Source organism: Microtus pennsylvanicus, chromosome 17 (genome assembly GCF_037038515.1).
Source record: "Microtus pennsylvanicus isolate mMicPen1 chromosome 17, mMicPen1.hap1, whole genome shotgun sequence".
In the NCBI taxonomy this organism is placed as follows: domain Eukaryota; kingdom Metazoa; phylum Chordata; class Mammalia; order Rodentia; family Cricetidae; genus Microtus; species Microtus pennsylvanicus.
The window spans coordinates 6051396-6073251 of NC_134595.1; the positions used below are offsets into that span (position 1 = coordinate 6051396).

General features: G+C 38.3%; 1 protein-coding gene across 7 annotated transcripts in view; it reads left to right on the plus strand.

The window, feature by feature from the left end:
- Positions 1-21856, plus strand: part of Pikfyve (phosphoinositide kinase, FYVE-type zinc finger containing) — a 90094-nt gene that overhangs the window by 5635 nt on the left and 62603 nt on the right. For all 7 annotated transcript variants that reach the window (XM_075952028.1, XM_075952027.1, XM_075952030.1 and 4 more), the window contains 6 exons: positions 2696-2814; positions 3434-3605; positions 9137-9344; positions 11543-11632; positions 18008-18146; positions 21406-21563. In XM_075952028.1, coding sequence (XP_075808143.1) covers positions 2696-2814; positions 3434-3605; positions 9137-9344; positions 11543-11632; positions 18008-18146; positions 21406-21563 — 886 coding nt within the window. The remainder of the gene's footprint in view (positions 1-2695; positions 2815-3433; positions 3606-9136; positions 9345-11542; positions 11633-18007; positions 18147-21405; positions 21564-21856) is intronic.

Genomic DNA, 21856 nt, shown 5'->3' on the forward strand with positions numbered 1-21856 from the left:
GTGATAGAGGAAGGGCAGTGGCAGTGATTCCATAGAGAGGGGGGCTGCAGTGTTGGGAACCACGTGTCCCTAAACCCCAGGTCTGTCCTGTCTGGTCACTGACTTCCATGAAATACTCGAGTGAACACTACCTGTGTAATGGTGGTTGGCAGAATGTTTTATTGCTTCTTGAGACTGGATGGCGGGGGAAGCAGAAGTAGAAGAGGCGCTTTTGCTGAAGAACAAAGTGGACTGTGTCACGCCCACAGGTTTTCCAGGGCAACCGCCTCTGCCCAACTTATATCATTTTGAAAGGAAGAGTTTGGGAGATGGGGTAGAAGATTTTCTTTTCATTCTAGATCACCCAGGTTTAACCTTAACCTTATTACAATCCCCTTAAACCCGACCTGTGGCTTCGGAGGATAAGGCAGGAGGATTGCAAGTTCAAAGCCAGCCAGGAAATAATAGCAGATTCTAGACCAATGTAGACTCCATAGTGAGGCTGTCTTAGGGAAAGAAGCAAAAACAAATTACAGCAAGAAAACCTGGCCCTTGGCAACACTGTCTGTATTTGAGGATGCTCTTCTGCTCAGATTCTTTGCTGTCCGAAAGCTTTCGTTTGTTTCCTTCTCCTTGCTAAACAACTCACATTTAGTTTTTCACTTAATACCAAACTATTCTTTGTTGCAGAGGGAGGAAGAATGGGCCAAAGAGCAGTCTTTGGGTTTCTTCACTTGTGAAATTGAAGAATTGGACTTGAATCCTTATAGTCTTGTAGGGGTTGCAGAATTGTAGCTTGCCAAAATTTGCCTTTGTTGTTAGGATAAATTTGAACTGTTTGTCCATAGGCAGAGCTTAGATGACCTCCTTCACTCTGGTTCCCACGCTCCCTACTGTCAACAAGTCTACTTGCGTCTTGGATTTTCCCTTGGAGGTCTTAGACCTCAGAAGCTTGGAACTGCTTAGTCACATACATTTTCCCCCCACTACATGTCTGACTCTACAGTTTGGTAGTTCTCCTATCTTAGGGAAGTTACTTGATTTTCTAGAATCCATTTACAGATGCAGTAGCTAATGGTGCTCATCTGAGGGCAAGGGTCTCTCTTCTTCCACTGAGGCCAAGCAGGGTCTCCCTGCTCATTCTTTCCCAGTAGAAAATAATGATACTTTTTTCTCTTCCAAGCATCTAAGTGCAAAGGACTTCACAACTTACTGCCTGTGCCAGGAAGCACCTCCATTGTGACTCTCTAGAATTTATAATCATGGAGAGGTTTTTAATTGTTTGAGACTCAAGAAAAATTGAGTTGTAATACGTGTTATTAACTGCACATCTGAGATCTGTGCTTCAATTAAGATAGGTGCAGTTTAGATAAGGTGCTATTTTAGTGATTCAACTGCCTTAAATTCTTGATGCATTTGGATTTATATAGCAACCTCTCATTCTTTGCAATTCCTATCCCCTCCCCCCTCAAAAAAACCCATCTAAGTAGAAAACTAGAAAATGATGAGATCGATTCAGGATGGGCTATTTTTCCATTTTATAGAAATTTACCTTCTCTGTAGGACATACCTTCTAGATCCCCAAGTAGATATCTAAAGCCATAGGCACTTTCAAAGCTTTAATATAAAATTTTTCCCACTATGATAAAGTTTAATTTATAAATTAGACCAAGAGATTAATAATAGTAATGCTAACCAGCACAGTGGTAACTATAGTAAAATCATGTGAATGTGATCTGTTTCTCTTGAGCTAGGACAGACACTATTATTTTCAGACTGTATGACCGAGGATTACTGAAACCTTAGGAAGTAAAACTGAGATAGGGAGGAATTATGTATGTCAGGGGGACTCCACAGGTTGTTAGATTATTGTGCTTACACTAACAAGAATGCTCATCTTTTTTTGTCAAGCCACATTCATTTTCCCCTGAGAGTTTGAAATTGCCATAGCTAGGTACAGATAGAAATTTCACTTGTGATTTTTGTCTAAATAAAAAAGAATAGCTGGCAGCTATGGTAGTCATACTTTGGCTACAAAGCTAGAATTTGGACTTGTTTTATTATCAGTAGATTTGGTTTTATATTGTTATTTCAAATGTAAGTGATCCCTTGCAGTGTGTAATTGCAAGGTTGAAAAGGTGGCGGGTATGGGTGTGGGCTGGGGGAGAGTAGGGTCGAAGCTTTGGCAGTTTTAATCTGCTTGGACACTGGTCATATTTTATTATCCTGGATGTCCTATAAAGCCTGCTGGGATCTTTGTAAGGCTGGTCAATACAACTTCTTTCTCATGATTTGCTATGGAACAGAACAGTTTGGTCCCATTGCTTACTTATTTGACTTTTAGACCAAGTTAAAATAATTCTCTGGGATTACTTTTTTTTTCTATTCAATGTCTCCCAGGTGTTTGTTATTTATTTGGTTGGGAAAAAAGTGTACAAGAAATCATTAATAAATTCTGGGCATGTAAGTGATGATTCCATTTCCACCCTCAAAATCATCAGTCATTTAAGATAGTTCTTAGTACTTAACTACACTAACATTGTGGTTTATGTGTAATAAGACATACTTGAAACAACTTATTACTCTTGATAAAGATCAACACATGTATGCTAACAATAGGGTATGATTGTATTATATTACACACACATGTATAATGTTTGATATGGTTACTAGAAATTATAAAACAATTAGTGTTATTTTTTTAAATCTGACTCAGACTCAAGAAGGAAAGTAGAACCAGCCTTTGGAGGTCATGACCCACGTACAGCTGTTCAGCTTCGAAGCCTCAGCACAGTATTGAAGCGCCTCAAGGAGATCATGGAAGGGAAGAGCCAGGTACTGTAGATGCTCTCATGGAGAGCATGCTGTACCCTCTGGCAATGGCATCGTATCACTTAAATGAGAGTTTATAATTTCTTCTGATTCTGAGTACCAGAGTTTTACACATAAATTCTTAATTTTTTTTAAGTGTAGTTTGATTCTTATTTGCCCTTATATTTTGTTTCAGTGTTTGCTTTTTAGGTCAGTGTTAGTACATATTCTCACATGTGGCTTTGTCAACAAGCTTTATTATTTTTGTTCATAAATAGGGTTCGGGTTTCCTTTGTCCCTATAGATATCCAGTTGGACCCACTACATTGATTTTAAAAAGCCTTTCCTTCAGTGGCTGCATTATAGCTCATCAGAAGTTCATACGCAGTGTTGGCATGCCACTCTTTCCTGTACTATGGTTCCATTTTTTTATGTCCTTGTACTGATACTCTGTCAGGAGTTATTGTAGCTTTAGAATGAGTTGTAATAGTGGGTGAGGTAAGTACTTCAATTTTTCTTCTTCAAGATTGTGTTGTTTATTTTAACCTTTTTGCATTTTATCTGAAGAACTAGCTTGTCAAAAGCTACCTTCTAAGATTTCATTTGTCATTACAACTTAATGCTCACATTTTTGTTTTTGTAGGACAGTGACCTGAAACAGTACTGGATGCCAGATAGCCAGTGCAAAGAGTGCTATGACTGCAGTGAGAAATTCACAACCTTTAGGCGCAGACACCACTGCAGACTGTGTGGGCAGATTTTCTGCAGTCGTTGTTGTAATCAAGAAATCCCTGGAAAGTTTATGGGCTACACAGGTAAGTGTATTTCCTTAACAGTATCATATTTAAAAGTCAAATTACAAAATAGTTAAATAGAAGGCCAATATTAAGCCATTTTTTAATTTTGGGCTTTATATTTATGGTAGCAGGGTATTGTAGTGAGAAAAAGAGATACAGCTTTGATTTTAAGAACTTTATATTTGAATAGTAAAAGAGATGAGATTGTTCATAAGTAACTAGTATAGATATTGTAAAAACCTATAGCAGCATTAGATATTATTAGATAAGTAGATTTTAAATTAATATTTCTATAGACTTTTTATTCACAAAGTAAAGGTTGCCCTTGACTTACATGATAGTGTACTTTGTCAAATTGTATTTTATTCATATTATTTCATTGGGAATGCAGTGAAATTGTAGTAATGGAGAAAGTTCAAGGATGGAAGTTTGTTAATTGAATATGGTCAGTGCTCAGGTTAATACTTAACAAACCCTGTGTGAGGGTGTCGGATTCCTTGGAACTGGAGTCATGAACCAGTTAAGAGCTGCCATGTGGGTGCTGGGAATTGAACCCTGGTCTGGAAGAGCAGTCAGTGCTCAACTGCTGAGCCGTGTCTCCAACTCAGTTTTCCTTATTTTAATGTCTGTCGTCATAAGCAACTCTCTTCTCTTTAACTCTGATTTTTTTTTCCCCTGAGACAGAGTTTCTCTGTGTAGTTTTGGTGGCTATCCTGGAACTAGCTCATGTACATCAGGCTGACCTGAACTCACAGAGATCTGCCTGCCTCTGCCTCCTGAGTTCTGGGATTAAAGGTGTGCACCACCACCACCAGACTTTAACTGTTTTTATTCACCTACTTAAAGTTTGAGACTCTTCGCAATCTTAGCTTAGCAAGCAATACGGCAACAGAAAGTTAGCACTTCTTCCTGTCCAGTTTTTTTTTTTTTAAATTTGTTTTATATTGTTATTCCCAGGAGGTTGAACCCAGGGCCTGTGTATGGCTACATTCCTAGCCAGTTTGTAAGGTTCATGAGCTGGGAATTTGAGTCCCTAAGCTCACCCTTTTTTCTACTTTGTGTTGTACATTAGGAGTAATGAACTAATCTCATACTTGTTATTTTAACAGGCGGTTTGTTAAGTATTAACCTGAGCACTGTCCGTATTCAGTTAAGAAGAACTAGAGTTACTGTCTTGCAAGCCTTTATTTCCCTACCACTTTCTTAGTGTTCTTTTTACTATTGGAAATACTCACTAATATTTTTATTTTTCTTTAGTTTTTAAAATTTTTTTTTGATTATTTTATGTGTGTTAGTGTTTTGCTTGCACGTGTGGTATATGTGTGCTGTGGATGTGCCTAGTGTTCACATACGTCAGAACAGGGCATTGGATCTCTTGGAACTGGAGTTACGGATGGTGTTGGGAATTGAACCTGGGTCTTCCTTAAGAGCAACAAAGCGCTGTCAACCACTGAACCTTTTTTCCAGCCCTTTCATTAATTCTTTTAAATTGAATCTAATTAGAGAACCAATTTCAGAAACTTGAGGAGCCAATTCAGAAAACGTATCCCTAAGCTACTGTGTCTATAAAACCAACTGTTCTTGCACTGAGTCAGAAGAGTCAAGTTTCTCCAGAGAGGGGAACTAATGGGTGGGCTGATAGTTACCCGTAGTCAAGGAGTCTCTCAAGTGCGTGTGTAGCCGTGAAGTCTAAGTTGAAGGGTTAGTCAGGAGGCTGGAAACTAAGATTCCAGTTTTTGTGCTGAGACAGAATTCCCTTGGCTTTTGGAAACTCTGTGTACTTGAGGCCTCATTTGATTCAGATGAGAGTCATGCTGTGGATAGTTAACTGCTGTCTGATGAAAGTCAGTCTTAAATGTTAATAACACTGCAAAAACAACAAAACCAAATGAGCTTCAACATTAGTGTTGGAACAAAAGTTTGTGTAGTCAAATCGAACCTTAATATTAGCCCTTGCAAGTGAGAAATGTATATTGGACACACTAGAAAAAAATGGGAAATTTCTGCAGAGAATAGTTTATAGTCTAATCTAGTCTTTGCTGTGGTAAACATTGAAGGACTTTCTGCAGAGAATAGTTTTGCTTCTTTAATGTAGTTAAGTTTGGGACAGCAGTAGTGATTATCAGAGCACATTTATTTATCCTAAACCAAAGAACACTTTATTTTGTTATTGTTTACTGAGTCCTGATTAAAATGAATATATTTGTCTTTATTTAAATTTTAGATAAATTTCATCTGCTAAATTATAATGTTAGAAATTAGTAAACTAGTGACATTTTATTTTGATTAATATGCATATATAATTTGATTAAACAGAATTATATAATAGTTATCTGAAAATGAGACAATAAAAGTAGTATACTTGAGCTGGGCAGTGGTGGTGCACACCTTTAATCCCAGCAATTGGGAGGCAGAGGCAGGTGGATCTCTGAGTTTAAGGCCAGCCTGTTCTGCAAGAGCTAGTTTCAGGATAGGCTCCAAAGCTGCAGAGAAACCCTGTCTCGAAAAACAACAACAACAACAAAAAAGTAGTATACTTAGTAGTAATTTATGGTAAATGTATATTGAACTTTCGGAAATATTTATATTCAGATTTTTAATATTAATGATAAAATATAATTGAAGTATGATTGTTAAATGACATGTTATTTGGTGAACAGTTATTTGTCTTGCTACTTAGTGGTAGGCTAAGTTCTGAAAAATGTATCCTTAGGAAATTTTGTTCTTGTTTGGACGTCATAGACTATTCTTAGGAATAGCTTGCTTCCAGTGAACTATAAATTCTGTAATGGTAGGGAATGATCTCATTATTAGAACTAAAATTATCAAGTCAAGAAACAGAGCCAAGGCTGGGCGGTGGGGGCGCACGCTTTTAATCCCAGCACTCGGGAAGTAGAGGCAGGTGGATTTCTGTGAGTTCGAGATCAGCCTGGTCTACAGGAGCTAGTTTCAGGTCAGCTACAGCTGTTACACAGAGAAACCCTGTCTCAAAAAACTGGAAAAATAAAAAGAGAGAGAGAGAGCCAAGACTGACCACAAATGCATTGTGGTCATTGAAGCATGTCCACCCGACATGCCCTTCCTTCTGGTTTTTGAGCCACGGTAGCCTTATCCTCGTGTCTCTGCCTACCAGCAGGCCTTTTCTTTCTGCCTCCACACAGCAGGTGTGTGCCACTATGCACAGCTTCCCTCTTGTTTAAGATGGTGTCACTGTGTTGTCCAGGCTGTCCTCAAACTCACTGAGATCCTTCTGCCTCTTGCCTGCCTGCTGGGATTAAAGGTGTGCACCCCCACCGCCTGGCTTTATCATCAAGTGTTATTTAGATCATGTGTGTTACAGTTTCATGACTTACAGATCCATAAGTTTAAGTCAGCCTCAGCAAAAATGTGAATAATATGCCATCCTAAACCATTATGATGGCTATGGACCAGGCAGTAAGAAGTTTTCAGCCCCACTACAAGCTCACCAAACCACTGTTGTAGGATGTGGTCGGTTGTTAACTGAAATGTCGTGTGGCACTTGGTGTATTTTGCCTCTTAGTACACAGATTGTTATGGAATCACATCAAACAGTGTTTTATAAAAATGAGTAGAAATGAAACTTATTTTTGGACAGGACTGTGTCCAACAAAATGGTTGGAAGTATTAAGGATGTTGTTTGTCCTAGGAACAATTTTTGTGTGTTACAGGTTGAGCTCAGGGCTTCATGCATTCTAGGCAGGCACTCTGTCACTAAGCTGCACTCCTAGCTAGAACATTTCATTCCTATTTCACTAGGGCTTTTCCTTTAGTTTGGTCCTATGTGTCATATTGTGTGTAAGACTATTTCCTGTTAGTTTAAAAACTGTGCTGGTAGATGGAGGAAATCTCCAAGACTCTCTTCCTAGAAGAAGACCTACGTGAAGCGCATTCAGTCTTCTCCAGGGACAGGCCCCTGCCTGAGCCCTACACATCTCCATACATCAGGGACAGGCCCTGCCTGAGCCCCACACATCTCCATACATCAGGGACAGGCCCTGCCTGAGCCCCGCACATCTCAATACATCAGGGACAGGCCCTGCCTGAGCTTCGCACATCTCCATACATCAGGCTGTAGTTTTAAATTTTGTTTTCAATTGTTTTTATTGAGCTATACGTTTTTCTCTGCTCCCCTCCCTGCCTCTCCCCTCCCTTCTACCCTCTTCCATGGTCCCCATTCTCCCAATTTACTAAGGAGATCTTGTCTTTTTCTATTTCCCGTGTAGATTAGATCCACATATGTCTCTCTTAGGGTTCTCATTGTTGTCTAGGTTCTCTGGGGTTGTGATTTGTAGGCTGGTTTTCTTTGCTTTATGTTTAAAAACCACTTATGAAGCTGGGTGGTGGCGCACACCTTTAATCCCAGCACTTGGGAGGCAGAGGCAGGTGGATCTCTGTGAGTTTGAGGTCAGCCTGGTCTATAAGAGCTAGTTCCAGGACAGGCACCAAAAACTACAGAGAAACCCTGTCTTGAAAATCCAAAAAAAAAAAAAAAAACAAAAAAACAAAAAAAAACAAAACAATAACAACAACAACAACAAAAAATCACTTATGAGTGAGTACATATGACAATTATTCTGGGTCTGGGTTACCTCACTCAGTATGATGTTTTCTAGATCTATCCATTTGCCTGCAAATTTCAAGATGTGATTTTTTATTCTGCTGTGTAGTACTCCATTGTGTAAATGTACCACATTTTCCTTATCCATTCTTTGGTCGAGGGGCATTTAGATTGTTTCCAGGTTCTGGCTATGACAAACAAAGCTGCTATGGACATAGTTGAGCACATGTCCTTGTGGTACGATTCACCATCCTTTGGGTATATACCCAAAAGTGCTATTGCTGGGTCTTGAGGAGGTTGTTTCCTAATTTTCTGAGAAATCGATCAGGTTGCATGTTTTACATGCATGAGTGCTTACGTGCCTGTGTGTATGACAGTAATTATAGACGAGCTCATGGATTTGAGAGGAGTTGGACATGGAATGAGCTGAAGTGGGGAGATGGAGGGGTGGAAATGATGTAAGCACAGTTCTCACCTATGAAATTCTCAGGAGTTTTTTTAGTTAAAAAGATGTGCTCTATTCTGGAGACCTTTCTTCAGAGCTGTATGATAGGGACCTTAGCATTACTTCATCCCTACTTACTGTCTAGGGACAATAACTTGTTTCTGTTGTTATTCACTATATTAAGATCTGTTCTCATTGAAAGCACTACCTCTGATAGATCCCTCATTGCATGAATACAGTTATGAAAAAATATATTACAGCCATGATTTTCTGTTATTATTGGGTCAGATTTTCTTAACTGTTACAGATACTTGAAGTAGTTGAGAAGCTTGTTGAATTTATCGTAATAATAAATGTAGCATGTACAGCAGACTCAGCCAAGTGTTCCACTTATTTGGAATGTCTTTTTGGTGGTCTTTACTTGAAGACACTTCCTTTTATTAAACTACCTATTATCACAAAGATTTAAAATATTTTATTAAATAATATATTACTGATACCTTTCCTTATTATTTTTCCTCCTAGGAGACCTCCGAGCGTGCACATACTGTAGAAAAATAGCCTTAAGTTATGCTCATTCCACAGACAGTAATTCCATTGGGGAAGACTTGAATGCTCTCTCAGATTCAACTTGCTCTGTGTCTATACTTGATCCAGGTGAACCTCGGACACCTGTTGGGAGTAGAAAAGCTAGTCGTAACATATTTTTAGAGGATGATTTAGCCTGGCAAAGGTACTGTCACTTGAATATAATTTGATTTAAATGAGAAATGCTTAGTCCTGTGACCTGTATTTTTCATTAACATTTATTTTTCTTATTATCTGCCAGTTTATTATTTTTTCCAGTTCATGTACAGAAGGATCATAGATGATTATGGATGGTGATTATATTAGCATTGAAATATAAGTGCATGAGAGGAGAGCTTTGATACAGGTGTATTTGCTCTTCTGCTATTAAACCAAGAACAGAATACGTGGCAGGTGCATGATCCTTGCAGCAGGTGGTGATGAGGCAACAGAGTCATTGACATTAATACTTCCGATGTAGTCCTCTTAGAGAAAGCAGAGAGCTCCTGAGATGTGGGTCTGTTTCCAAATTCAGTTAGTGGTTTTTTTATTGTTGTTACTTTGAGTATTTGACGTGTTTATGTTTACACTGGGATCCAAGGTCCATCACGCATTTTCTTCAGGAGAATTATCTTCTTACACAGGACTCCTAATTTTTCTTTAGGAGAATTATCTTCTTACACATGACTCCTAATTTTTCTTCAGGAGAATTATCTTCTTACACAGGACTCCTAATTTTTCCATGTCGTCAATCTCAGAGTTTTAATTGCTTTTTTCTTTTTTTATTTTGTTGTGGCTTGTGAGACTGAGACAGGGTTTCTCTGTGTAGCCCTGGCTGTCCTGGAACTCACTGTGTGGTCCAGTCTGACCCACCTGCCTCAGCCTCACAAGTGCTGGGATTGAAGGCATGCACCACAGACCCATTTTAACTAACATTCTTCTGATGAGTAATTTTCTTTTTTTTTAAATATTTATTTATTTATTATGTATACAATATTCTGTGTGTATGCCTAAAGGCCAGAAGAGGGCACCAGACCTCTTTACAGATGGTTGTGAGCCACCATGTGGTTGCTGGGAATTGAACTCAGGACCTCTGGAAGAGCAGGCAATGCTCTTAACCACTGAGCCATCTCTCCAGCCCTGATGAGTAATTTTCTTAGTTACTTTTTAACAAAGAGAAGATTAGTATATATTGCATATTTAAAAGGAAATGAATTATAACTAATTCATCATATTTGAACCCAGGGTCATAAGTAGAAAAAGTCACAAATCAATATGCACTAAGATTCTAATTATATATTGTTCAGAATTATATAAATGAAGATACAAATGCTATAATTATTAGTTACTTGCCTCATTACTCTAACAGTGGTAAATGTAAATTTTTAGTAATTGTTTCATTGAGATTAGGGAAAAAGATGGTACTGGGTAGGGATATAGACTCTTCAATACAGTGGTAATTGAGTCTTCTCCTTAAGGTGCTTGATGGGTCTTTTGATGTTCGCAGCATCGCAGTCATATTATACTTTGTACACATTTTATAAACTTAATTGATTCTATATTTACTAAAACAGTATGAAGATTACATTCTTTAGCTTTTTTATTATTTTAGTTAACAATGCTTATTTGTGTGTGGTCCAGTTGTGTGGTCTCAGAATTGGCAAGTATGATTTAGTGAGGCGTCGTGCGAGACAGAGGATGGGCCTCAGAGACAGTTTTGGACGCTGTGTTGTCTCACGTGCCATGCTCCTTTAGTCAGCACATCTTCTTGATGGGAAATTGTTTCTTTTTTGACGGATGTTGATGCTAAAGTTCAGAAAGGTTACGTAGTGAATCTGAGGTCACGCAGCTGGTAAGAAATGGGCCCTGTTCTTGGAGCTTGGTTTGTTGCTCTCTTTGGTACTATTCTTATGAATTGTGGGACAGAGAATAGAATTTTCGAACACAGATTTTTTTTTTTAACACAAATCACTTTCATCTTCTATATGTGGTATGGAGATGAGTTTTATAAATCACGTATCCAATCAAATTTGGTGGTTTATTGATATTCCGTACATTTAAAACATCATTTTTTTTCTTTTTTCTTTCTTTTTTTTTTTTTGAGACAGGGTTTCTCTGTGTAGCCCTGGCTTTTCTGGAACTCGATCTATAGACCAGAATAGCCTTTTCTGCCTCCTGAGTGCTGGGTTAAATGTGTGTACCACCATTGCCCAGTGAAACTGCACTTTTTGCCTCAAATAACTGAAAAGGACAAAAATGAACTGTATATAATCTCATTGTTGCAGGGAAAAATAATTTGCTTCAAAATTTGAAAGCATCTGCTTGCAGCCCCAACTGACCCCAGTGTTTTCATTTTCTTTATAGCTTGATTCATCCAGACTCCTCAAATAGTGCTCTTTCAACAAGACTTGTCTCTGTTCAAGAGGATGCAGGGAAGTCTCCTGCTCGAAACAGGTAAACACCTAATAGAAGCTGCTCAGATCTGTGTTTATGTCCATAGAAATGAGAACAGACAGACAAACAGGGGAGATGGTGTCCTTCCTCTGTTGGGTCGTTTCTTTTTCAGCTATTCCTTGGTGATTGCAGATATTGGGACCTTCTTCTTTCTTCTGCTTTAGTGAGGCATGTAGGCATTCTGTGAAAATGTGTACCAGGGAGACAGATGGCAGATGCTCAAGGGGACCACACCTGGTGGGAGTAAGAGAGGTCCTGTGTGCTGCAGTAGACTGTCTCAGGATGGATGAATGGTCTCAGATGAGGAGCTATTGAAAGTAAAACAACAACAACAACAAAAAATTTCAATTGCTTTGTAAAATTGAAAATTGTAAAAGTCTTTTAAGAATATGGAAATAAATGTCCATATATTTTCCACTAAGATATACTTATGTTTTGTCTGTTTATTTTGATACATTTTATATAGAACTTTTAAACCATTCAAGAGTAATACCATCATTTTTTAGTTTTTTCGGTAAATAAGTTCAGAAAATGTTTTGTGTTTGAGACAGGATCTTCCTGGCCTCAGACTCACTGTGTTCCCAGACTGGCTTCTAACTTACAGTCCTAGCTCAACTCGTTGAGTGCTGGGATTGTAGGCAAGCACTGCTTATGCCAGCTGAGAATTCTTTGTTTTTTTAGTAGCAGTTTTGGCTTCATAGCAAAATTAAACAGAAACTTGGAATCATACAGCATATAAATAGAAATAATAATTTCTTTCAGTTAGTAATGTGCACTTAAGTCTCCTCTATCTCTTCATGACTTATTGCATATTTTTCTTTGTTGCTAAGCAATGTTCTAGTTTCTAGATGTACCATAATTTACCTTCACCTTCTGAAAGTCATCTGGGTAAATTCCATGTTTTGGCAGTTATATAGAAGACTGTGAACATCTGTGTGCAATTTTTTTTTTTTTAAGTGAGACTTGTCTCATTACGTTGCTCTGTTTGTCCCGGAACTCACAGGGAGCTACCTGTTCATACCTTCTGCGTGCTGAGATTACAGGTGCACAGCACCATACTCAGCCCTGTGTCCTTTTGTTGTTATGTGTGGATGTAGTTTTAAGTTCATATGGGTAAATACCAGAAAGCATGATTGTGGGATCAAATAGAAAGGAAATGTTTAGTTTTGCAGGGATTGCCGAACTTTCTTCTAGAACTGGCATTGCCGTTTTTCATTCCCGTAGGCAGTGCACTAGAGTTCCTCTTCTACCACACCATTTCCTGTAATGCTGTTGCCAGTGTTTTGTAATAAAGTTGCCTTTTCCTGATAAGAATTGAACATTTTTTTCATTTGCTTATTTACCTTGCGTGTGTCTTCTTTGTAAAAGCAGTCCATTTTGTGGTTACATTGCTTATTTTTTTCACTGTTGAGTTGTAAGAGGTTTTATATATATACGTGTGTGTGTATATATACACACACACGTATATATATATATATGCCTACCTTCTGCCCTCTAGTTTAGTATAATGGTCGAAAGGATGTGAGAAAGTGAGGCATATAGGACGGTGGTGGCTCATACCTTTAATCCCAGCACTCTGGAGGCAGAGGCTGGTGGATCTCTGAGTTTAAGGACAACCAAGGCTACACAGAGAAACTCCGTCTCAAACAAAACAGAACAAATCTTTATTAAATGTATCATTTGCAAGTACTCTTTAGCTGGTCTTTTCATTTTTTGACATTGTTTACGGAGCATAAGTATTTTAATTGGAGTGTGCCTTTGGTGTTATAACTAAGTAGCTATTACTATATTCTTCGCATCTAGGTTTTCTCCTGTGTTATATCTTCTAGGTGTTTTGTAGTCTTGCATTTTATGTTTTGATTTGTGATCCATTTTGAATAATTTTTTTAAAATATTTATTTATTTATTGTATATACCGTATTCTGCCTGCATATATGTCTGCAGGCCAGAAGAGGGCACCAGATCTCATTACAGATGGTTGTGAGCCACCACGTGGTTGCTGGGAATTGAACTCAGGACCTCTGGAAGAGCAGTCAGTGCTCTTAACCACTGACCCATCTCTCCAGCCCTTGAATAATTTTTTTTGTGGCGGGCATAACTTTGTTTATATTTCTTTTTGTATATGCTGATCCATTTGATCCAGTGTTATTTATTGAAAAATCTTCTTTGCTCTTTCTTTGCCTTTGCTTCTTTATCAGAGGTCATTTGACTGTATTTGGAGGGTCTCGAACTCTGTTGTGCTTTACTGACATGTTTGTTTCTTTGTTTACCCATGCTTTATGACCCTGATAGTTGTAGTTGTATAGTCTTGAATTCAGGTAGCGTCAGTTCTCTAACTTTTGTCTTCTTTATCTAACAGTGTGTTCACGGTTTGCTGGTTTTATTGTTTTGTTGTCCTTCCGGTCTTTAGAGTCAGTATCTGCAATATAATTCACTCTGCTTTTGATCAAGATTGTGCTGACTCTGAATGTGGTTTAGAGAACTCTTTTTTTAAAAAGATTTATTTATTTTTATTTTATGTATATGTATGTTTTGCCTACATATATGTTTGTGTACCACATTCATGCAGTGCCCATGGAGACCAGAAGGGGGTGTCAGATCCTCCGGAACAATCATGTGGGTGTTGCGTGATGGCTGCTAGAAACATCCTGGATTCATTATATATTTGATTTTGAATTAATTTTTGGTTGTTGTATATTCAGAAAATTTTCATGTTTGCCAGATTTTTCAGGACCCCAAGATTTAATTATTTGGTCCTTTATGAGATCATGACAAATTAAAGAAAGTGGGCGCTACACCAGGTTCATTTATTACATTTGATTGTCATTTCTTTTGGTCTACTTTACTATGTAATAATTCCTTTATTTTCCTGATAATCAATTTGTAAAGAGATAGGCAGTTATTTAGTAGGATGTCCATTGATTTGTGCTTGTCATATGTTTCTTGGATTGGATTTATGGTATAATTTTTATCCTTTCTTCCTTCTTGAAAGGAATACTATAAAGTTTTGCGTAGTTTTCATTTTGTCCTACGAGAACTGGTACAGTTCTGTTTGTGTCATTGGTTGCACTGACTTAGGTTTTTGCTAAGATTATGTCTTAAGTTACCAGTTTTCCCTTTGTCATTTAGAAGAGATATGTGGGGGATTCTTTGAGGTTGCATTGGTTCAGTCAGTTTTAGCTTTCTGACTATTGCTCTAAGGCTATATAATATTTTTTCCTAACTAAATCAGTCCTGTAATTATTAGGTGACATTCTAGCCTATGAAAATTTCCTCTTGTTGGAAAGTTAAAAGGGGGAATTTGGAGCATGCAGTGTTCTGATTTATTTTTTAAAAGGAGTCTGACTTCTGTAGTGAGTATATTGGAGGAGAAGCCGGCGCAACAGCAGCAGCCCAGGCTGGAGAACGTACTTAGAGCCGCATATAAGTGGGGTGAGGGGTGTGAGCACACTAGAAAAGGACAAGTTCTGCATGTGTTTTGGTGCTATGTGAAAATAGGACTTGCTAATAAATACAGTGTAGGCTAACCCAGAAAGGACATCAAAGATGATTAAGGGTTTTTGACCTGAGCAGCTTAAGTGTAGCATTAGCATTTATTGAAGTGCAGTGGAGGGTGGAGACATTAACAGTTTGATTTTAGACATGTTGAATTTGATATGTCTTCTAGATATCCAAGAGAGATGTCAAGTGAACACATGATGGGTTAGAGGAGAAGTACTGGCTAGAGATAGAGATCTCAGCATTGTCATCGTGTGAATGGTTTAAAGCTATGATAGCTCATCAGGAAAGTGAATGGGAGAGGAGGGGTGGGGACGTGAAGAGGAGGCTGAGATGGAGAGGCCAGGGAGGTGAGAGATCAGCCAGTGAGCAAAGGTGTTGAGCAAGGGAGGAATTTACTGCAGCTGTGTTAAATTTACTGCAGAAGTGTTAAAGCTGAGCATTGGATTTCGAACAACACCGGCAACCATAATGGACCATCTCAGTGAGTTGTTTGTCATCAAAGAGAGAAAAAGGAAGAATTGGGGATGGGAGTTTCACTGTAAAGAGGGAATTCACAGAAGGGTGGAGAGCAGAGCCAGGTTTTAAAAAGTAAGAAGATGCTTTGCAGTCCCCTTGTCGGCATGTGCAGGTACAGCTTTGCTGGTTTGTATGTCTCCCTGGGCTTTGGGTGGAAGGCGTGGATCCACAAAGGTCATCAGGCCAGAGAGAATTGTGTCAGTGTCTGCTGTCTTAATAAAGTTTAGTCAGCATCCATGTCATAGCTTGTTTACTAGAGCTTTTCACAGCAAAAACAACTAATTTTCTTTCATTCTTGATGGCACTTTATTAGCGTGCACTCAGGGAACCAGGCAGCGTGGGTGAGTGCACACACTGAGGGTAGACTTCAGTCAGCTGACTAAGACAGTGACAGCCTTTCACTAAAAGAAAATGTCAAGAAGCAAGTAATTGATTATTAACTAACTCTGCTAAATCTTTGAATGATTTATTTTAAAATATTTTTGTGTTTATACTGCACAGAGGGTGAATTTCCTCTTGAGACTTAGGGTTTTGGCTGGCACCTCTTAGTATTAGTGAACTGACTTTAGATAAATTTCCTTATACCTGATTCTTGAATGATGTGGGATTTCCTTCTGTACCATTAATTCATAAAGAAACTGCTTTGGACCTGTAGCAAGGCAGAACTTAGGTAGGCAGGGAAAGCTAGGCTGAATGCTGGGAGAAAGGAGGAGGAGTTAGGGAGAAGCCATGTAGTCCCACTGGAGACAGACGGATGGAACTTTATCTGGTAAGCCACAGCCACGTGGTGATACACAGATTAATAGAGATGGATTAAATTAAGATCTAAGAGTTAGCCAATAAGAAGCTAGAGCTAATGGGCCAAGCAGTGATAATATAGTTTCTGTGTGTTTATTTCGGGGCTGAGTGGCCAAGAGGAACAAGTGGCTCTTTCCAACACTTGAATTAAAGATTGTTTTACATTTAGTAGGATGGTGGTAGAACATGCCTTTAATCCTGCTCTTGGCAGGCAGAGGCAGACAGATCTCTGATTTTGAGGCCAATCTGGTCTATAAAGCAAGTTCTGGGACAGCCAGGACAAATAGAGAAACTCTGTCTTGAAAAAAATCAAACCAAACCAAACCCCCAAATTTTATCATTTATATATTTATTATTATTATTTGTGTGTGTGTGCACATGTCACAGTATGCATGGAGATTCCTATTCTACCATATGGGGTCCAAGATTTGAATTCAGATCAACAGGTTTGGTGGCAAACACCCCTACCAACTGAGTCACCCCACTGGCTCCTGGTTCTTGAATTTTTTTCCTAACCTGTAAAGTGAGCTAGTAATACTTACTCCATAGAATGTATAGGTTACCCCAGAAATGAGTTATGTAGTGTCAAGTGATGTTTCTTTTCATCTTTTCTGTTGAAGCTAAAGTTAGATTTTATTTTTGTTTTTGTTGTAGATGATGACTAAAATTTCAATTAAATTAAAAATACATAAAAGCTTGGTGTTATGATATTCTATTTATAAGTCATAGGATATGTGCATAGAAGCAAAGTTAAAGATATATGAGAATACTTACGGAACAAGAGGAAACACATTTCCTGTAACTTAGTTTTTTTTTTTTTACTGAAGAAATAGGTGTGTGTGTGTGTGTGTGTGTGTGTTGGTTTTTTGAGAGACAGGATTTCTCCGAGTAGCACTCTCTGTCCTGGAACTCACATTGTAAACCAAGCTGTTCTCAAACTCAGAGATCTTCCTGCCTCTGCCTCCCAAGTGCTGGGGTTAAAGCCATGTGCCACCACCACCTGGCCTGTATAATATTATTTGAGCACAGTATTTTAAATACAGGCCTACTAATGAGAAGGAAAATAATTTTTTCTTGAGGCTGATGTAATTAGTATTCCTATTATCAGATTCATTGCAAGATGTTCAACTCTAAAACGGATTCTTCTAATTTCTGGGTGATAGAAAAACAAGGGCAGGCTGGATTTGGCATGCATGCATGCCATACTGTGTTTAACCCAGAGACGCAGGTTATTGTATGTAGTTGTTATTTCTTGTTTTTCTCAGTTATAAAAATTAATTTCCAGTATTTTTTACAAGCAGAGTTTGTGTTCTTCCTTTGAAATACTAATAGACAAACTATATAATTGTTTTCCTATAGTATTTAAAACTGTTCAAATTTTTTTGTTCAAACATTTGTTTCTGGTGTCCTTCCCTGCTTTTCTCTAGTGGTAGTCCACCCTCATAACTACGAATATCTTTCCTCTAGCAATAGCTTCTAAACATGTGAGTATGAATTTCACTTAACTCCATTCACAGGTGAATTTAAAATTGTGATTGTACTTTTTGTTTTTATTTCCAGATCAGCCAGCATTACTAATCTGTCACTGGATCGATCTGGTTCTCCTATGGTTCCTTCATATGAGACATCTGTCAGTCCCCAGGCTAACCGAACCTATGTTAGAACAGAGACTACGGAGGATGAACGCAAAATTCTTCTGGTACCAGTCCAGCATCTAACCATACATAAGTGTCAGCTGGGCTTGATATGCATGCCTGTAAATCCTGTACTGGGAAGGAGGAGGCAGGAGAATCATGAGTTTGAGGCTCGCTTGGGATAAGTGGGGTGTTGCTCTAAAAAAATAAAGTTTACGAATTAGACAGGGAATGAATTAGCTTAACCTTTAATTTACTAGCATCACCTGAGAAACTGGGTAAATACTCTTTCATACTCATTGTATTACTGTTTTCTTTCCCCCTTTCATTTGACAAAATCATTTATCTAATACAAGAATTGAAGTTAGATTGTAGTTTGCTTAAACTTTGAAACATCATTCTTACATACATGGAAAACTCTGAGAAACCTTAATTTCAACTGTTTATATGACATAGTAATTGGCTCTTTTTTCAGTTTATGTATATGTAAAACATTTGTCAAATTCTAAGAACAATTCAAAGAAATGAAAAATAAGTCTTTTGTCTTAAAGAGGTTAATTCAAAAGACAGAAATGAGATCGGTGGGAATATTTTTACTAGTGAAAGAAGTAGTATTTTATTTTATAATTTTATTGTGTTTGAGACATGACCTCTCTGTGTTGCCTCAGTTTTCTCTATGTAGATGAGAGTGTCCTTGAATTCACAGAGATCTGCCTGCTTCTGCCTCCCAGATACTGGGATTAAAAGGTGCATACCACTGTGCCCAGCTTTGAAATACTACTTTAATAATAAAAATGTATCAAATGTATAACACAGGTGTATATTATAGAGAAATAAAATAGGAAGATTGTTAGCAGTTGAGGGAGTTAGGAAGTCTTCAAGGGCTTGAACTGGATTTCAAAGGCTGAAATTACTTTTGTTAGGCAGAATGTGAATCTTACTTAAGGATATTACAAAGGTGTAGATTTAGGATCAAAGCATTTTCCATGGACAGTAGAATTTGTTTGTTGAGTTTAAGTTGGAATCAGTGACTAGTTAGATGAAGGTTATTTTGATTTATCATTGGGAACCAATAAATTCAGTCTGTCTATTTACCATTTTAGAAGTGATAGGACCTGGGAGAATGCAGCCAACAAATGACCGTGTTCTGACATCTCCCTCTTTTTAATTTTTTATTAGTAGATATCCAGAATGGTTTTGATTTGAGATGTTGTAGCTCAATCTAACATTCTGTGTAATACTCTGCCACCAATACAGGGATCCCAACTATGTCCAGTACTATTGGTTACATTATTATATTGATCAGAAAAATCGAGAGAATAGCTTGAAAAGAGACCCATATGATTAGTAGTTCCGGACCTTTGTAGAATTTAAGTCCATATTTGCCTTTTAATAGGAACACAAATGTTATGATGTTGTATGCAAATAGGAAGTGATTTAAATCCCAAAGAAAAATTAAACTCAGTTCTGTCTTTAGATGAATGAAGGAGTTTATGATGGTCCTAAGGTCCAAGCATAGACACGGAGTCATTAGTAAAGATAACAGGAGCAGGATCCATTAACTCTACCTGAGTTGAGGCAAAGGAGGATGAGAAACGTAAGTGTTCAGAGGCACTCTCTGAAGATGCACAGGTCAAAGCAATAGATACAGCAAATTTCCAGCTGAAGGACAAAAGGAGATATTGACCATATCATCATCAGAGGTCCTGTCTACCCTTGTGGGATCAAATAAGGCCCTGTGCACCAAGGGAAAAGAAAACACACAGAGTCCTATTTCACCTGACAAGCTCTCTCTGCATATCGCTTCCCAACTGACTGTTAGTGGTGGTGGCTCACGCCTTTAATCCCACTACAGAGACAGAGGCAGGTGGATCTCTGTGAGTTCAAGGCCAGCCTGGACGACAAGAGCTAGTTCCAGGACAGGCTCCAAAGCTACAGAGAAACCCTGTCTTGAAAACAAACAAACAAAAAAACTAACCCAAAAAACCTGAGTGTTAAGAGTAATATAACAAGGATCAAATTCATAAATCCATGTAATTGCTGACATTGGGTTCTCCCCTGATTTATTAATTGAGAGCAAGAGAAGTAAGGTAAGCAGTTGGTACTTTATGGCTCTTATGGTGTGAATAAATCCATTCCAAAGGTTTATCCTCTTGGGCTAAGTGGCGAAAGCAAGTAAGCTTAAAGGAGGCGAAAGATCTACATGATACACAAATGCGTCTTTTAGTCTAGATTCAAAGTGCTGTAGGTCTTTTCTTCTCAAAATCATATGCAAGGACTGTCCATGCCATCTTTCCTTCTAGAGAAGCCTTCTCTGGTTTCTGCCCCTTTATTCACACTCACCTCCTTCTGTGAGTATCCTTGCTTTCTTATCTCATAGCCCATTTCAGTCCCTGTTCCTGGCACCACCTTTTTCCCTCTCTAGCTGGTGGTGGGACTTGGGAGAACAGAGCTGATAAAATGAGGTTAGAGTCTCATGCGATTGCCAATTTTATTCAGAGCATCAGACGAATTTATATTCTGAGGGTAAGAGGAGTCACATGAGATATGTACACTCAGAGCAAGCCACACGTGGAGATCAAGTCTCATGTGGCAACAACATGTTTTCCTGTAGAGGCATATAAATAAATAGCAGTAGCCAGTTATGATGAGTAATCTGAATTCAACTCCTATCTGCTATACTTGGGAGGAGCATAAAAACACATTCCAGGAACAATTCCGGGTTTTAAAGAAGCTAAGGTCACAAGACTCTTGCCTTATTTTCTTGGAGTTTTCCCATAAGCGCTCAGAATTCTCACACCTCTCCGTATTTTGGACCTTGTTCCAACATCTGTCCTTACACGTTTACGTTTGAACTTGTAGTTCATGAATTTCTTTGAAAGTTTTCTTGAGTAGGAAGCCATTTAACAAAGACTTTTCTTTAGAAACATTTACTGGTCAGTTGAGAATAATGGGGGGACATCTTAGAATCTGTGGAGTGGAGGCTACTCTAACTAGGTTTGTGTAATTAACTGTTGTCTTTGTCTACCTTGATTTGTCTCCATAGAATGTATTGTGTGCTTAACTGAGAGACAAGTAATATGTGCCATTGACTGAAAAAGAAGGAACATTTGAAATATTTTGTTTTGAAGAGAAAAAAAAACCCGAATGAGTCGAATTGAAGCTGTTTCCATGCATGTGCCATTTATACCGAATGACTGCCACAGTTAGCAGCTGTGAGGGACTCCACACCGAGATTCCTTCTGAGACCGCAGCCATAGGAGCCTCTGAACAGGTACCCAGAACCCTTTCAGGGCTAGCTAACTGCTTTTCATGTGATTGCAGGACAGTGTCCAGTTAAAAGATCTGTGGAAGAAAATCTGCCATCACAGCAGCGGGATGGAATTTCAGGATCACCGCTACTGGCTGAGAACACATCCCAACTGCATTGTCGGAAAGGAGTTAGTCAACTGGCTAATCAGAAATGGACACATTGCTACAAGGTATTATAATTTTAAGATGTTTTGAAATTATTCATTAGTTTATTGCTTATTAATGACGAGGATGTATATTGGAATATGTAAGGGTATCTTTTGCGAGTTATGATGATGTTTTATGGATTTGATGGTTTGAGGAATAAGCTCTTTAACTTCCTTCATCTGATGAAAATGTTTGCAAGGAACCTGATTGGGGTCATAATTTACTATACTGAAAAACAAGGACTTGCAGCTGGTGAGATCAATCAGTGGGTGAAGGCACTTGTTCCCAAGCCGGAAGACCTGTGTTGGACTAACCA